The 13,530-nt window shown below is 37.5% G+C and overlaps 1 protein-coding gene across 1 annotated transcript in view; it reads right to left on the bottom strand.

Moving 5' to 3' along the window:
- Positions 1-5,930, bottom strand: part of UNC13C (unc-13 homolog C) — a 542,478-nt gene extending 536,548 nt beyond the window's left edge. The window contains 1 exon segment of the mRNA XM_038580464.1: positions 2,939-5,930. Coding sequence (XP_038436392.1) covers positions 2,939-5,930 — 2,992 coding nt within the window.
- Positions 5,931-13,530: the final 7,600 nt, after the last annotated feature.

The following is a 13,530-nucleotide window of genomic DNA, read 5'->3' as shown; positions in this document are numbered from 1 at the left end:
TGCCAATTCTGTATAAAGCACTGATCTGGGGATAGTACAAATGAAAGAATTAAAAAGACAAACCTCTCATCTCCAGATTACAGTTTAGAAGAGAAAATGAGAAATGTGCACAAACTGAGATTATGCCATAAGAGGCAAGTATCTGGGAATTCAGAAGAGACAACAGTTAATTCCAGTTGACGGGTGGTACAGGGCTAGAAGTGGGGGATCGGAGTCGCTATCAGGGTGTGGAGTTCAGGCCAGCTACACAAAGGGCACCACTCAGCAGGGTTCAGCAACAAGGGAAGAAAATGACCTCCTGAAGTTTCTGGCTACACATGTTCCAAAATCTCTTTCCCACCAGCATGCTATTCAAGGTGAAGGCTCTCAAGAACATTATGATCAAATATTTATATGTATAAACACTAGGGTCTTTAAAATTCCTCTTTACAAGGACCCTGAAGACAAAAGTTGAAATAATTTACATTTGTGAGCTTAAAATTCCATAAAGCTCTATCAGGGAAACAGCATCCCATGGAGTTTTACAGCAAGAGCTCTACAGTCTAATCTTGCCAGATTAGTAATGGAGAAAAGACAGCACTGCAACCTAATGCTGACTAGGTAGTCACGGAGAGGAAAATCTATTGGCATCTGCCCAAAGCCCAGAAAGCAGATGGCCATAGGCACAAAATCCATCATGACAATTGGCACCTCATTGGGATGCTCTGAGCAGTGAAGGGGCCTGAAAATGCCCTTCTTTGGCTGCCCTTCCTCCTGAGGCATATTGGTAGCACAGGAGGGAGACAACTGCCTGGCTCCTGCCAAAGGGAGAAAAGATGGCCTTTAAAATCTAGGCTACTGCGGCCTCCTGGGTAGTCAATCTGGTGCCTTTCAAGCAACCAGAGAGCATCTTAAAGATGTGTGTCTGATTTCCTTTAGATAGATGATCCCCAACAGATTCCATTCAAAGCTGGCTCAAGGATAACAAGCCTAGTTCCAAGATGATGGAAGGGGTCGAGGTCCTGATTAGCCAGGGCTAGTATGTCAGGTACATGATACAACGCTGTTTTACCTATTTTAGGATTCTTAAATTGGTAATGTGTAGTCAACTAAGTGTATTTCTGTTCTCTAAGATTAAGTGTCACTGTTTGTTACTAAGGTTGTTAACTACTCGAAGGGTCAATACTAATGGTAATCTATTTTGTAGACACTAATTTGAAATTTTTAAAAGTTAATGAAGATACTTTTTTTGTAATTTTTATAATGCTGCCTAATATTTCAGATTCTTTAACCACTTGGCATTGAAACATCTATTGCATCAGAACAGACACACATGCACACATACTGGTTAGTCTTACTATGCCCTCTGTATTTTATTTGCCCACAGCAAATAAAATACAAATAAAATACAAATAAAAATAATAAAATACAAATAAAATGCAAATAAAAATACAATGCCAAACTGCTGGTCTTTATCCCAAGAAACATTAACTGAGTTTCAGTAATAAGGATATTTAACTATTAAACATCACTCTTAAATAAGATAGTTATTATTCCAATATGAATTATTATTTCCATAAAATTTTGACTACTCTGCACTTTCACATCGGTTTTAAATATAGTTGAAAATTGCCTCCTGAAAATAATAACAAAGTCACAGCCAACGCACCCAAGATCCCTTTGATTTAGGTTGTTCTTTAATTACATAAGGTGTGTTGTTTTATATAGACAGAGGTTATTTTGTTTTTTTGGGTTTTTTTAGAGCAGACAATCTTGTTATTCCAACTGCCTTAGGTCCTGAAACAGTTTAACAATAAAGTTTTCTGACTATTCAAGAATCCACCCCATCAATGAGAAAACGACCAGTATGGAGTAGTGTATTATCACAATTCTGTTCAGGACAAAATGATATAATCAGCTGCTGCCTTCAGAAATTGTTATATTATTTCATAATGGCAAGTACCAGTTGATCACACAAATATATATACCTTTATGAGATATTATGCAAATACTTTAAAGATTACAGTGCCATAAATAAGGAAAACTGTAAAATACATAATTCATTACAACTGAGATAATATCAAACTATCCCAGGGATGTAAAGTGATAAGCATGCAAATAAAATAAATGGTAAGGGATTGGGGTAAGTGTGGGTGAAGTTCAGTTAAAAATAAAAAGTAAAAAAAATGTTTTTATTTATAGTGGCTCATTTTTACAGGTGTATGATCCAAAATTGTTCCCTGAGAAAATCAAATAAAATTGTAAATAAACTACTCTTTTCATTTCCATAAGGGGGAAGAGAATTCCACTCTTTAGAGGGGAAGCTGACTCTACTCAATATTGACTCTTACTCAAAGAGTGACTCATGACCATTCAGACATGGCCTAGGGTTTGGGCTCTATTATACTCCCTCAGCTGCGTCAATAAGCAGTGAAGGAGGTAATGCTCTTTTATGGGACTGGTTAGGGTTGGTTGTGCAGACCCACCTCTTCCTACTGGCAAGCTCCAAACTATAGATTTGATGGTAAAGGAAGTGGTAAGTCTGGGAGATCCATGCTTTCTAATTCTTTAAGATTAACTACAACATTTCCTCATCCCTATAAACCTAGGAGAACCAAGGAACAATCCCAGGCTGCTCTTTGACTTTACTCACCTTTTTTTTTCATAATGGATGCAACAAAGTTGGTTAATATGAAATGGGGTTAGTACCAATGCTAACAGAGAAATCTTGATCCACACCTCATTTTAGTATGTACTATTTGAAAACACTTTGATTTTAAATTATCAAGCCCAACTTGTTGGAGCAGCAGAGTAAAACAACACCCTTCTCAAAATAAACATGAAAATTTTGTGCAAATACATTCTTTCTCCCAAAAGTCAACACAGAACATGCTCCAAAGAATCACCACCCAATGTTAAAACACAACTATCTCAAAATGTAGCATGAAAACATGAGTACCTCCAGCCAGGATCTTCTCTTCCAATTCTGCCATTTGCTGCTTATAGGCTTTTAAAGCTGCTTCTTTGAAAGAGGGACGGATTCTCTTTGGCTTTGTAATTTCCGCTGGCTGTTCAGGGATGTTTTGGTTTTCATCTTCTTTTATTTCCATTTCAGCTGATGTTTCATTTAATGGTTCCAATCCCCCTTCACTGACCACATCATCTCCCTGCCCATCATAACCCTCATCTTGTGGGGTTTCATAGGGTGTTTCATATGAAGGGTGATCATATACCTGCATTTGTTCATCTGTTTCAGTTAGACTAGTCCTGTTTTCTAATTTAGCGAGGACTTGTTCCATCACTTCAACATAATCTGTCTCATTATCAGCCACTGGTTCACTATAGTCCTCCTCATCCTCTGCTTTGTAATAAAAAGGCTCTGTGTAGACATCAGAGTCAAGCGTGGTACTTGATTCATTTGCAGTTGATTGAGATAATGTCCGAAATCTCCCCATTAAGGAAGAGCCACTGTCTTCATATCCACTGAGACTCTGTGTACTTTTGTTCCATACCACTTCCAAGGCTGATTTAGCCCTTTGTAATGTAGATCCAAATTTTGGGAAGCTGAAAGCCTTATCAGAAAGGTCAATGCTTAATCGACTATGCCAAGATTTGGGTGGGGCATCCTCTGAGTCATCACTTTGCAATTCACTTTGACTTCGGTACCTTATGGGCAATTGGTTTTGATTTTGGTACAGCTCATTAGAATTAGCTTCCTGATAAGAATCATATTGGCCAACCCACTGGCCTTGTGGTTCATTATCCAACCCAGGGCATGGAGATGAGTTGTCATCTTGGGTGAAATCATAGCTCTCAGAGTCATCCTGAAGGTCACTGTGGCACTTTCCCAAGTCTTCTAGGTCTTTATTATAAACGTCTAGTTGTGTATCAGATAGGCTGTTTGTGTCATAGTCAAAAGCTTCCTGGGTGGATGAATCTAAACCTAAGTCAGCTTTTTCTTCTACTTGATTCCAATCCTTCCATGGAGAAACATCCTCATGTAAAGAGAGCTGAGAATCACTGTAATGACTTTGGTCACCAGATGCGCACACCATGCCATTACTCATTCCACTCTCCACAGTTTCTGTGTTCTCAATTTCACTCTGCCCTTGGACACCCTGAACAACCTCATTCAAATGTTGATCCTGCAAACTGTCATACAAGGTGGGTGTTCCTTCCTGTTTCCTCTGCCAAAGTTCCCGGTCTGAAGATGACAGGAGGGAGCTTCCATTAGTTCTACTGAAAAACTGATTTTCTGAAAAATCCTCTGAGTAAGACTGACACAGTTTGGAAAAATCTGATTCAGAACGACTAAGTTTAGCACTGAAAAAATCACTCTGTGAATGCCAGAGGGGTGTAGCATCTGCATAATTGGTTGTAGTTTGTTTTTCCAAATTATCTGATTCTGGCAATCGTGAGGAAATTTTATCATAATCAGATTTATTTGAAATTCTGCTGCTACTAGCAGTTTTATTCTTGGCTCTAGCATTGTGTGATTTTGAACATGACTTGGAAGTACTTCCTTTTGTTGGAAACTCTGACTTGGAAAGCACAGCATAACTGTTTCTATTGAGGTCAGATTCCAGCTCTCCATCACTGTCATCCGGTGACTGCCAGTTATTCTTCTTGCTTCTGGGCTCTGGAGTAGACAGCTTTATATCCATGCTTTCATATGTCTGGGAGGATGGTATCCCTCTCTCTTTTCTTTCTCTTATGTCATGAGTAAGAATATCTGTTGAGATTCCAATTCCTGTTCCTTTGAGTTTGTATGATTTTTTTAAGACAGAGTCCCGTTGCTGAGGGGTTTCAAAGTACACAAGTATGGGTCGAGGCTTTGCATTTGGGCAGTCCCTCTGGTGTCCTATCCTTTGAGCAAATTCAATTTTAATAGCATTTGGTGCATCCAAAAAGCCCATTTTATCTATTAGAATTTGGTATACCACACTTTCAACGTATTCAAATCTTTCTTCAGGCACATTTAGAAATCTCAGGCTTGCCTTGCTACCCATATGACCTAAATGTTTAATATAATCATGGATGTCTCTGGTTTCCCTCCGAGACTGGACAAACCCTGTGCGTAACTGTTCAATTTCACTCTGCACGACCTCCACACTGCTGGAGATCTCATCGATGGAATGCTTGAGAGCATTGACATGTCCTCGTAGTTCACAAAGTTCTGTTTCAATCTGACTTATACCCTGAAGTTCCTTAAAGATCATTTCCATGACATCATGTGTTTGGCTAATGCAGCCAGAGGAACTGAATCCTGGCTCCAGAGCATTTGTCTTTGGGTTTCGTGCAGTTCTGTCCAAAGATTTACTTCTAATTCCCCAGGTTTTCTTCATTGTGCTCAACTCTGAATCTGATGAGACACACTCCTGACTCTTTTTCCATTTTCTCAGTTTTCGTAATGCTCCTAGTTTTAAGCTATGTAGAGTGCGTTCTCCATCAGAGCTGCCCTCAGAGGGGGCCAGGCTGCTTGAACTCTTTCTATTGCGTCTAACTGGCATTGTGTGTGTTGATTGTGCCTGGTTTTCTGCACTACTCCTTAGTTCATTGAGTGATTCTGTATAGGAACTCTCAATTGAAGATAATTCTTGAGGCAGATCCTCATTATCACTGTTGGTTAGATTAATATTCTTTTGTAGGCCATTGGCAATAGCTACTCGGTAACTGAATGTTGGTGAGAGGGAAAATTCTCTATTAGCCTCTTCCTCTTCAGTGGATAAGTTGCGTGTAGATGAACACTTTGCTATCTTCTTTACAGTGCTTTTTAAGGTATTAGAAAATTTGGGGGTTTTGGTCTGGCCAGCAGTAGGAAAATCTTGATCCTTTTTCTGCTGACGATTTTCCTTTTTTTTGGTTGTATTTCCCAATTTCTTTGTAAACATTCCTTTGCAAAGCTTATGTATGTAAGGTAAGATCAGGCTCTTGAAAAGATTAGCCACCATGGAGAGCAATTAGTACATACTTTTCTGCCTGAAGGAAGTAAACAAGGTTTCAGGATGAAAATCTGTAAATCCAAGGCGAGCATCTCTGTTCAGATGTTCTGTGAATTATTGAAAATAGCAGGAGGGGCTCTGCTGCAGTGTCAATGTCCTGTGAAAACCAGAAGCAAAGCTCCATTTATGAAAGACATTCTCTCCTGGAGAAGAGGTTCCATGAATCTCTCTCATTTCCACATAACTTCACAGAGTATCTAAAAGAAAGGAAGGTTAAAATGAGTATCAGAAATCAATTCTAGATTTATCCTATTTCTAACATTTTTCTGAAGTATTCGAGATACACAGTGTGTGGCAAATTATAGAAGGGGCAGCGGAATATCTGAATTTCAGTACAGTTACTTTTAAAATAACTATAAAGCAAATCTGTACCCATTACTATGTTTAAATTATATTTGTCTTCCTAAATCATTTATGGGTGGACACAACTAAACTGAATATATGAACTGAAATAGTAGGTAATAATGGTTATTTAGGAAAGGCTATGTAAGATAATAGGCAAATTTAGAAGCTACATTGACTACACAATATTATCATTTCCACTTTCTTTCCTTTCCTAAAAGTACATTTTTTATACAAACATAAGCATCTAAAATTAAATTTTCTCCCTATCCTAGGCATTTAAAACTTATCAAATTAATATTATTCATGTATTTAAGACCTTTTCTTATTCAAATAACGTTTTACTTTCCTAGATATTCAATGACTGGAAATTTCTTAAATAAATAAAGTCATCCAACTGAGAAATATTTCATATAATGAAATAAATATCAAGAGAAAATATATTTGAAAATTCAGATAATATATCTAAGTTTTGAGAGGACATGACTTGAAAGAGTTGAGCCATCCCAATTAAGTGGTACAGCCCTGTGACAGATGACAGGGAACGCGTCCCCAGGGTAGAATTATGACTGGAGGTTGAGTACCAAATTACAAAGGGAAATTTTGCTACAAATAAGATATATCTACAGATAATCAAAAACTGGTCAGATATAATTCATCCAATCATTTCATATTTTATAACACATGTGACACACCAGCACCTAATCTATATGATGGTTACTATCTTGAATTACATGAAATAGCAGAAGAGGAAAACAGAAAAGGAAGAGAAGAAAGTTTACATCCATTTTCCTGGTTCACCATCACCATGCTTTGTATGTCGTACGTATTGAAATAAAATTCAATTGAACTTAACTATTTTACAGTTGAAAGATACCACAGAATAATGGTAACAGCCGAAAGCCTTTGCTAACATTGAGCTATATATTTAGATAGGTAAATAATCTAGGCAATTCTTTAAAGAGTAACATCAGAAACTGCATATGGTTTTAGGAGCTGGCTGACTCTTGATAAGCTCCCTCTAATTGGAAATCTGCCATCTTTACTTCACTCACATTCTGCAGGGACTTGGGAGAAAACATGCTCTGGCCAGGAGCCAAACTTCACAAGAAACAGGGCAATGTAAATGAGAAGGGGAGACATAAAGATGGAGAAGAGAAAGAGACAGAAGTCCTTGTCTTTGGGTTTCATAAACTGTTAGAATCTAATTCCTCTTATGTAAAACAAGTTGGTATTCATTTATAATTACAAGCCAGGACCTGTTTTCTACTAACATAAATATCAAGAAATTGACTCCTGAATTAAATTTAAAATATTTATTGTACCCCTACACAACCTCTCCTTCTGGAGAGAAGACTTTGGAAAGTTAAGTGACAGTAAGGAAAGGATTTTCACACAATAAACTGTTCACACAATAAACTAATCCTGAGATTATCCTGTTCTAAGATCCTGAGTCTATCAAACCTCAAAACAAATACTTCTTGTTTAAATGAGAGCAACAATTTTGTCAATGCCTCTGATATTTCATGAAATTGTTCTACATTTCCTGACCTGCATTATTTGTTCAGAACTATTGTTCTAAGCAATAATTATTGGACAATTTTTGAGCAGGAAAGTTCAAACTGAAGTGAAGTCCTGTCTCAAAAAATATGAACCCAAGGGCATGTGTCCACTGTTGAACCTACAAACTCATTTGCTCTATATTCCAGCCACACAGAGTGACTTGCTGTTCACTAAGGGGTCTATGCTCCTTCATACCTCGGTAGCTTTTCTGGTCTCTACCTAGAATATCATTTGTATCTCACCACTCTGTCTGTGGCAATTGTATTTAAACTCCAGAATCATTTGTCCTGTGAAGACTTCACCAACCATACAAACTAAGCTTTTTTCTCTCTCTTTGCCATCCTCTCCCACAACTCAGTTCATAGGCAATTAGAACTCTTCTATATTACAATCTCGTTCCTTTCTCCACTCACTATGTTCTTTTTAAGGGTAAAAGCTATATATTGTCTCAGCATACATGATAAACTCTCAATAAATGTTTACTGAAGAATTGACCTACGGGTGCAAAGTTCCAGTTATGCAGGATGAATAAATCTTAGAGATCAGCTATATAGCATAGTGCCAATAGTTAATTATATTGTATTGTATACTTAAAATGTTTGCCAAGAGGGTAGATCTTATGTTAAGTGTTCATATCACAAAATAGTAATTTAAAAAGGTGGGTGGAAACCTTTGGAGATGATGGATATGTTTATGGCATGGACTGTGGTGATGGTTTCACAAATATATACTTATTTTAAACTAATTTTAAATAAAAAAGAATTGGTCTCCATTTCAGCCACTTACTAAATATCTTCACTTGGTTGCCCAAAATTAAACTCCATCTAACCTAGTCATTTTCTTGAAGTAGTAATCTCAATTATTATCATAATTATCCACTTCCTTAGGACATATACCTAGGAGTCATTCTACCTTGCACGTGTCCACACTGATGTAAATGTGTCACCTCATTCAGCTAGTAATACCTTAGTTCTGAACTCCATAATTTCTCAACCAAACTATTACCACTGTACTCTAGATGGTCTTCCTGACTCTAACTTGTCCCTTTTCTCAAATACTACTCTCTAAAATTAGTAAAAGATATAAATCCTCCTACTAAAAACATTGAAAGTTTTAGCAGGTGCATTCTTTGTCACTCCCACAAGCACGTCTGCCCCAGTCACACTGAGGTAGTAAGTTTTCTGAGTACCATACTGTTGCCTCACCAATGTGTCTTTTTCCATCTTGTTCATTGTGTCCAATCCTCTCTCCTTTCCTCTACCTCCACATATCTCTCTCATGAACATTTCTAGAATATCTATATATCCTAGCTCCAGCAGAGATCAACATCAACCTGTTTGACCTCCTCAAAGTTTGCACTTCTTCCTGTATGCTCCCATAAGCCTTAAATGTATCTTTGTTGTGGTAATTCTTACAGTAACTATTTAAAATATGCGACCTATGTCTCTATCTCTCAAATAGGGCTGTGAACTCTTGGAGAGCTAAGGCCATGTGGTTTTTTTTTTTTTTTAACCTTAAATATCTATTTTGCTTATTACATAGTAGACCCATGATGTTTGTTGGACGAATGAGTAAGTATCTAAACAAATGCATGAATAGACATATAATAAGTCCATGAGTTAACAGATAAACAAAAGAGACCCAAGGAGCCTGAGGTAGCTGAGCCTTAAACAATCCAGAGAAAGAGAAGCAGTCTGAGCAGAAGGCATATATCACAAACATTAATATTCTGTCCAAAGAGGGAGAAACATCCACCTGGAGGAAGAGGGAGAGGAACCTGGATGGGCAAAATGGTAACAGAATGTGACAAATTTTGAGACTTAGGTTGAGAAGTTCCATTTATGAGGAAGGGGGGTCAAGGACATGGAGAGAGATCAAGATATCATCATATGATTCTCAATTACTTCTATTCAAAATATTACAGGTACCCATCATTTGTGTTGCCTGTATTAATAACATAGCCACACATTTATGTTGGTAATAAAGTTTGGGGGTAAAATTAAGGGGTTTGAGAAGATCTGAGAAAGATTAAAAAACTAAACTATGTTGTTATGGAAAGGCTAGTAATAGTATTTAATTGTTACTATGTGCCAAGCACCACATGTGTGTAGTTTTCTAAAATTTACCTCATTTCATTTCATTCCCATAATTGTGTAAAATATGTACTATTATTTTCCAGATTAAAAAGCTGCACTTTCAAGGTTTTTTTTTTTAATTTTTATTTATTATTTATGATAGTCACACAGAGAGAGAGAGAGAGGCAGAGACACAGGCAGAGGGAGAAGCAGGCTCCATGCGCCGGGAGCCCGACGTGGGATTCGATCCCAGGTCTCCAGGATCGCGCCCTGGGCCAAAGGCAGGCGCCAAACCACTGCACCACCCAGGGATCCCACACTTCCAAGTTTTTAGGAAATTTGACCGGTCATGGAATTAACAAGAAACACAACCTGACTCCAACCCCAGAGTTGGACTGCAAGTGTATAAACTCTGAAACAGTTATTAGGGTTGAATGGGAAGTAAGATATTTTTTGCAGGTATGTTAAAATCATTTTGTAAGAGAGCTATTTAATATCACTATAAAGCTGGGTGCCCCACTGGGCTAAAAGAGCTAATGAACCTTTAAACAGTAATTTATTGCTAAATCCTTACCAGAATTAAGTTAAAGCATTTTCAGATCAATAAACAATTTTATGTTTCTTACTAAATGCACTAAAGTAGGTGAACTGGTTATTTATGTATCAAAATTCTTTCAACAAAAATGATCAAGCCAGAAAGTGATTAAGAGGCTTATCCTAAGCTAATAAATAACCTTTACAAAATAAACAGAAAAGTCCATTTCCCAAGAATGAAGGTCAAATGAATTGTGTCTTCTTTATTCTTGGTAAGTAGATATTTTGTGAATTTCTTCATCCAACTATAACCCATCTACATTTTTTACTCACTCCCATTACTGCCACTTTAGGAGTAAATGATGATCTCTAGTACTGATAATTCTATAAGAGCTTTGGAATCCATAAAGTACTTTTGTGTGTATCAACTCACATGATCTGCATGGTAGCCTAGTAAAGTTATTACCTGCAGTTCACATTTAATGATGGTAAGTCTCTTGCTAAAGTAATTGCCTGCAACCAAAACTTGGTTCCTTCATTATAACAATGTACATTCTCCTTACTTAAGACAAGTAATATTGCAATAGCTTACTGACCTCTAGAGTAATATACCTCACCAATCGAAACCATGCTCTGAACTGATTTCCATGCACACTTCCCTAAATACTTTTTTTTTCTTCTTAGTCTCCTACTACAGACTACGACATATCCTTTACACTAGGCCACTTTATGGTTCCATGGATCACTAAGCTTATTCTTCACCCTGCCTAGAATGCCGTCCAGCTATACTGATCTCAATCATTTAAAGGATAGATCAAGACTAATCTTTTCCACAAAACTTTCTCTTAACATCTCTTTTTCACGTAATTTTTATAATCTGAACCATGATATTTAGTCTTTAATTATCCTCTATTCATCACATAGCTCTTTTACATGTTTTCCATTTTAAATGCTTATTTTATGTCATACTCTGTCTTGAGTGCTTTGTCTAAATTACTACATTCATGTTTGATTGTTAGCTCTGCAATAGATACTGTTATTAATCCCCATTTTACAGATGAAGAAACTGAGAAACTGGGAACCTGAGTAGCTAGCTAGCCCAAAGCCACCCAGCTAGGAAGTTACATAGCTAGAATTGTAAACCAAACTGACTGGCTTCAGAGTCCTTATTAAAAAACACTATGCTGTACTGTTAAGCCCATAAGGACCAACCTTAGAGAAAAAGGTGGTTTTCTATGTACTATGCTTAAGGAAGAACTGTCCCTCAAGAAGAGTCTATACCAGTTTCTACTACTATTAGTGCTTTACTCCCTTTATTTAAGATTTTGGTTCTTGCTGAAATGAAAAATCTCACCACTTTATGGTTATTTATGTATCAAAATTCACTGTATGTTTTAAGGCTTATCAGTCATTCTGTATCTTGGTATAAAGGGATTATGTGAATATTCCTCAAGAATAGGAGGCAGATCACAAAGAGAGAGAACACAGAAAAGCTTGAGTATGGAAAGAATCACTACCAAAGGAGACAAATACGAGGGCAGGTCAGAAAGGAGAGACTGAGAAACCTACAATAAGCTTTGCTGATTCACTATTTGCCCATGGCCTTGCCCTATTCCCAGCTACACTGCTTAAGGATAAAAACTATGTCTATTTCAGTCTTTGCAACTTCTGCCCATTTACATGCAAAGACAGTGGAGCATAGGTGCCCTGGCTTATAGATGAGCAACTTGGAATGCTATCATCCCGGCACCAAGTTATGCGTTTTTGTTTTATCCTTAAAATCCATCCTTTTTTTTTTTTTTTTCCAAACAAAGTTAGATGTGGAAACTCAGTGATAAAATTAATAAAGCAGAGTTCCTTGGGTTGACTTAAAGGAATACAGCTGGAATCCCACATTACCTGATGCTTCCACATGAGCTACAGCCATTATAGCCTCTCTACAGGACCCTAGGGCTTGGGAAATACAGCTACAGACACACTAATCCTCAAATTGGGCACAGCATAAAATGAAAACCCAGAAAGGTCAAAACACTAGCCTGAGTTCACACAAAAATGCAGGTCTCCTGCCCTGATTTCACCACTGTTTTTTACATTTGTTTTGTTTTGTTTTGTTTTTCTCTCCCTACACTATGCTGCCTCCTTAAGCAATCTCATCCAAGGGTTTGGCACCTTCCTACTGTGCCCAATGTTCTCTGATATGATAATCTAACTGTATCCTAAATAATTTGACATTTACCTTGATTTCTGCAGGTAATGTCTGCAATTTTTTTGGAACTGGAAATCCCTTGATGTCTAAAAGAAAATCTTGTGAGCAATTTTTACATGGTTGGAATTTTTCCTAGAGATTTAGCTGAATAAAGGTAAGGTCACTGAAGAGGAATACCCTTTCTGGAAAAAAGCTACTACTACTTCTAATGTTTTGCACATCTCTGTCCCACTAGGTTGAATGTATACATTATCATCCTAGGGGCCTATGCCTAGGCAGGGTCCCAGATTCCTGTAAGACAAACCACCTCACACACACACACACACACACACACACACACACACACCTGTGCTTTCCAAACAGTTTTTGGCAAGGTCTACTTGGTCTTCAATATGCTAAAATACTTTGTCCTCAAAATAACCTCACAAGGTAAAATATTACCATTTTTTAAAATATGTTTTATTTATTCATGAGAGACACAAAGAGAGGTAGAAGCATAGACAGAGGGAGAAGCAAACTTCCCGTGGGGAGCCCGATGTGAGACTAAATCCCAGAACCCCAGGATCATGACCTGAGCCAAAGGCAGATGCTCAACCACTGAGCCATCCAGGTGCCCCTTTTACTCTCATTTAAAAAACAAAACAAAACAGAAACAAAAAACAAGACTCAGAGATCCTAAGTCATTTACTCAACAGTTACTCAAGCAATAGGGCTAAAATTTCAACAATTTCTGCATAGTTCCAAAACATATCACATCACATTGTCCAAGCAGGGTTCCATCAATTCTATCAGGGCACACCTCTGTCCTTGGTGAGTAAGGGGTATATTT

This window comes from Canis lupus, chromosome 30 (assembly GCF_011100685.1).
Source record: "Canis lupus familiaris isolate Mischka breed German Shepherd chromosome 30, alternate assembly UU_Cfam_GSD_1.0, whole genome shotgun sequence".
Taxonomy (NCBI): domain Eukaryota; kingdom Metazoa; phylum Chordata; class Mammalia; order Carnivora; family Canidae; genus Canis; species Canis lupus.
This window is presented reverse-complemented; position numbering and strand designations above follow the sequence as displayed.